The sequence below is a fragment of the Rhinolophus hipposideros genome (assembly GCF_964194185.1).
Source record: "Rhinolophus hipposideros genome assembly, chromosome: 1".
NCBI lineage: Eukaryota > Metazoa > Chordata > Mammalia > Chiroptera > Rhinolophidae > Rhinolophus > Rhinolophus hipposideros.
In genome coordinates this window covers 39,026,839-39,031,321 of record NC_138047.1, presented here as the reverse complement: position 1 = coordinate 39,031,321, position 4,483 = coordinate 39,026,839, and the positions used below count along the sequence as shown (strand labels likewise).

Genomic DNA, 4,483 nt, shown 5'->3' with positions numbered 1-4,483 from the left:
CTATTCACATAAAAAGGGAGTTCCAGCGACTTGGACTTTAAACTCTCCCCAGGCAAATTTTCAGAAAGCAAGACATACTGGATTTAATTTTCTAAGTTATTCGCAATTCAATACTTTTATTTAAAAAAAAAAACAAAAACAGAAAATAATCAAGAAACCCCGCATTCTTATTAGGTTCTGAACGACAGTAGGGAAGGGAAAATGATATGCACTTAAAAAGTACAGTATTAAACTTAAACTAACGCTGTGTTTTCTGTTATATGACAAGACTGATTTGAATCTAGATTATTTACAGTTAAAAAAAATAAAACACGCGGTCTGTTACTGAGAGTGGAGCCCTCAACAAATAGGTGAAGGGGGAAAACTGAAGGGTCAGGCCTGGCATGTATGCCTGGGAACACTGGGCTCCGTCTTTCTCCAGATGGGACCCCAGAATGGGCGAGGATTTTGGCCCCTGAGTGCCCTCCGTGTTGATGTTCTGGGGGCTCCCGACAGCATGTGATGGAGCCGGGGGGCTTCCCTCCCTCATAGGGGGAAAATCTCCTTGTCGTCGTTGGCAGAAGCCGGCGACAAGGAATCCTCATCCTCAGAGCGCGCGTAGTGCGCCTGGCTGCCGACGCACTTGCAGCCCGCGTGACTGTTCCTCTGAGTGCCCTTCCCTTCCTTCTTATGTTTTACCCGGCGGTTTTGAAACCAGATTTTCACCTGCTTCTCCGACAGGTTCAGGTACGTGGCGATTTCGATCCTCCGGAGTCGAGACAGGTACATGTTGGAAGAGAATTCCCGCTCCAGCTCCAGGAGCTGCGTGCTGGTGAACGCCGTCCTCATCCGCTTGCCATTGGGTACCTGGCTGGCGTCCGAGGCCCCTGCAAACGGTCCGAGAGAGGGCAGAGAGGTCATTCTCGGGCGCCGCTCTCCTACCCCCGGTATCATCATCCCTGGGAATGGACGCCTCTCAGGGACCCATCCGCTAAGCTCAACCAAATACCTGTATCCATCCTTCCTCACACTTTCCCAATTCCTGGCTCGCCGTGATTTAGCCGGGAAGGACAGAGACGCCCAAAGCAAGCGAAAGCCTTCGAAGTGAGGGACGTAAAGTCAGAGGATTAAAGGGGGTAGGGGGGGTAGGGGCTTGCACGTCGGGTCGTCTCTCTTTAGGCCTCGCAGAGAGGCAGTCAGGCTTAGCCAGAAGCATCAAAAAGCTTTAGCCTGCCCCGACCCCGGAATGCCACACTAAAAGTTCAAAGACACCCACCCCGAACCTCGGCCAGTTAACATCTCATTTCTCAGTTTTCAAGTTCGAGGTCCCAAACGCCCCCTTATTACGCAACACTTGGGCACCAAGTACCAGCCATGAAGCGCACCAGGCTGCTTGGAGGGGTTGGCGAGCTAACTGCCACCTTCGTGGAACTTGTGGGGAACCCTCCCCAGTGACACTAAAAGCCCCTCCTGCCTCCCCACCCCACCCGCCAGGCTCCCACTTCCTCCACTGGAGACGGAAAGTTTGCTCGGGGAAAGGCACGGCCCTCGCGCAGGTGCCCAGAGACCCCGCCCTACCCATCGCGAGGCAGTGGAATCTCCGCGGGTCCGCCACGTTGTAGGTGGTGGCAGCGCAGACAGGTGCGTGGTGCTGTGGCTGCCCCAAGGCCGCCGCCGCTGCCGCCGCCGCCGCTGCCGCCGCCGCTGCAGCTGCGGAGCCGGGCTGCTGGGGTTGGTGGTGGTGATGGTGGTGCTGCGGCGGGTGGTGGTGATGGTGCGCGTGACTCACGCGCGGGCAAAACTGCGCGTCGCCAGGACTCGAAGAGAACTGACTCTTGAGCAGGGGCAAAGCCCCGGCGCCCCCGCTCACCCCGCCACTCCCGCTCCCTGCGCCCCCGGTCCCTGCGCCCCCGCCGCCCGAGCCCGTCGGCCCCCGAGAGGAATGCAGGTGCGAAGTGACGCAGAGCGGGCAAACGCAGAACGCGCCGCTCTTGCGGGACGGGCAGCCAGGCCCGGACACAGACATCACCAACGGGGACGGCATGCCCAGCGGGATGAAGAAATCTGGCCCCGGGTGCGGCTCGGGCAGCGAGGGCGCGGGCCGTGAGGAGTCCTTGATGATGAGCGAGTCGACATAGAAGGAACGCGACATATCGGGAGGGGTGGGTGGCTGGAGGCCCCGCCGGCCGTGGCGCCTCCTCCCCTCTCCTGTTCTGAGCTCTGTCCTGGGCTCCGCGCGGAGGCAGGCGGTCAAGCCCTTGGGGACGCGGAGGTGTCGGCGTCTGGGCTTCGAACAAAGGGGTCCCTGGAAAGGGCTGGTCCTCACGTCCCCCGCCCTGAGCCCCGGCTCCGGGAATTTATAGCCCCCACCCCGGCACGTGATGCTGCGGAGTACCGCTCGGCTCCGGCTCCTCCGCAGCTCCCCACCCTCGGGATAGGCTGCCGGAGTCACAACAGACGCGGCGAGGAGGGGCGGGCGCGCGGCAGGGGAGAACTCGGTGGAGGGGGATGGGGGAGACTTTGCAAAGTGTAGGTTTTGTTAATTTCGCGGGGAGGCCGGCTTCCTCCCCCTCTTTCTCCACGCTTACCCGAGAAATCACAGAGCTGCATCCTCCATCCCACCCTTCTCTCTAGCCTGGGCCCTGGCCCAACTCTTTCCCGCGCCCGGTTGCAAAGCGCACCAGGTGGGGACCTTTTAATCGGGATGCTGAGTGCTCCCTGCTCCGCTCCTCTGTGCCAGCGGGGGCTAAGGCGCGGTAAAGTTGTGAGGCCTGCAGCGTGGAGCAGGATTGTGCGGGCCGCGGACTGGAAACACACACACACTCACACACACACACACAGACACGCACACACACAAATTCCCCAGCTTTTGGACTTGGCCAAGGTCATTCAGGTGACTCGTTCATGACGGATCCAGGGCGTAATAGTGAGGCCACACAGCTAAGAAGCAGATTAGCTTTTCATTCTGATACTTGAGAAACTCTAAAATGCCTTTGCACGTGGGGCCACTCAGATCAATGACCCTTCCTTGTGTCTGTCCTTTTCTAATAGGCAGCTCTGTCTTTGGCAGAGAAAGACATTTTTTCTTTCTTCAAATAGTTCTATCACTACATTTCAAGGCCAACCCTACAAACTCCATCCCAAGGATTTTGGAGAGAGGACCCAAACCCCAGCCCCCGTGGAGACTGGGTGGGAGTTGGGGGAGGCCCTTGCTCTGGGTCCCAGGATCTCCTGTCTCTGCATTTTACAGATCTTGGGCAGTTAGCAGTCAACCAGGAAGCACTCTCCCCTCTGCACCCATTTAAAAGCCCAAGAAGGTTGAAGGGAATTGAGCCATTCAAGGAATCTTGCCTTGGGATGGGAGAAGTGGTTTGATAAAGGAAATCTCTGAGTGGTACAGGGTCCAGTGGAAGAAGTGCACCAATGGCTATGTGAGAGAGGATGGCTGCCAAGATAGGGGCTACTGATCTTTTGGGAAGGCAAGGTGGCAGAGGTGACAGGTTTCTCTTTCCCCCTGTAGAAATCTGTAGCAACAGCTACAAGTCAAATTCTTTCCCCAAAACAGCTAACTTCAGGCCTGAGTTAGCACCATGGTGCTAAGAAATTTGGGGACAGGTCTTCTTCCACCTGTGAGAACCGAGTGCCCAAATCCTAGGGGAACACCAGCTTCTCAGCTGGAGGCATGGTTCTCTCTCTATCCACTGTCTTTCTGTCTCTCCTTTCCCCTTTCCATCTCTGTGACAGTCTCTCTTGCCTGCTACAGAAGTGTAATTGGGTTGTAGGGACGCCCCGCTCTGGGGAGCCCAGGATTTATGGATGGCAATTAAAGTTTTATGAATTGCAGCTGAGGCTGGTTATTGAGCTATTTGAATGTGATTAGAATTCAATTAGAAAGCGGTTAGTGGACGGTGGGTCTCCAGAGTGTAAACAGACAGCTATTCCAGAAATGTGCTAATCCAACATCTTGTGACAACAATTAAGGAGTCCGAGGGCTTAACTCAGGGCAGCTCAGCTGTAACTACTTTTGTACCACAAGGTTTGCTGGTGCAGCCATCGAAGATGTTCAGCCTCACCCAGCCTGCCTGCTGCAGCCCACGCTCTCTCATTGGTAGAATCCGGGCAGTCCCTGGAATCACTCCAGCCCCAGGAAAAAGACTGGGAGCTCCAACGTGGAGAGAGGCTTAATGACAGGGTATTTTTTACAAGCCTAAATTGTCCAAATAAATGACATGATACCCCATTCACTTTGCAAGTACTACATATTTACTTTAAATTGTATATTTATATTTACAATAAAAAGTATTGTAAATATAAATTAAGTACATTTTTATTTGTATTATTTATTAACTTTGTATCCATTATATATACATATTATGTATTTTATATTTACATGTATATGTTTGCCTGACTTTTTTACCCCTTTGGGTGAGGTAGAAGTTATCTAGGATCAGTTTTGAGCTGACAGTTTGGGTCACAGTGTTCCCAGTGGTTCTGGGTATGCTCA

The 4,483-nt window shown here is 54.4% G+C and overlaps 1 protein-coding gene across 1 annotated transcript; it reads right to left on the bottom strand.

The window, feature by feature from the left end:
- Positions 1-525: 525 nt before the first annotated feature.
- Positions 526-2,131, bottom strand: GSX2 (GS homeobox 2; the record flags this gene model as incomplete). Its single annotated transcript, XM_081049728.1, has 2 exons — positions 526-866; positions 1,558-2,131. The coding sequence occupies 2 exons, from the start codon at positions 2,129-2,131 to the stop codon at positions 526-528; spliced, it is 915 nt and encodes a 304-aa protein (XP_080905854.1).
- Between the last annotated feature and the right edge of the window lie 2,352 nt (positions 2,132-4,483).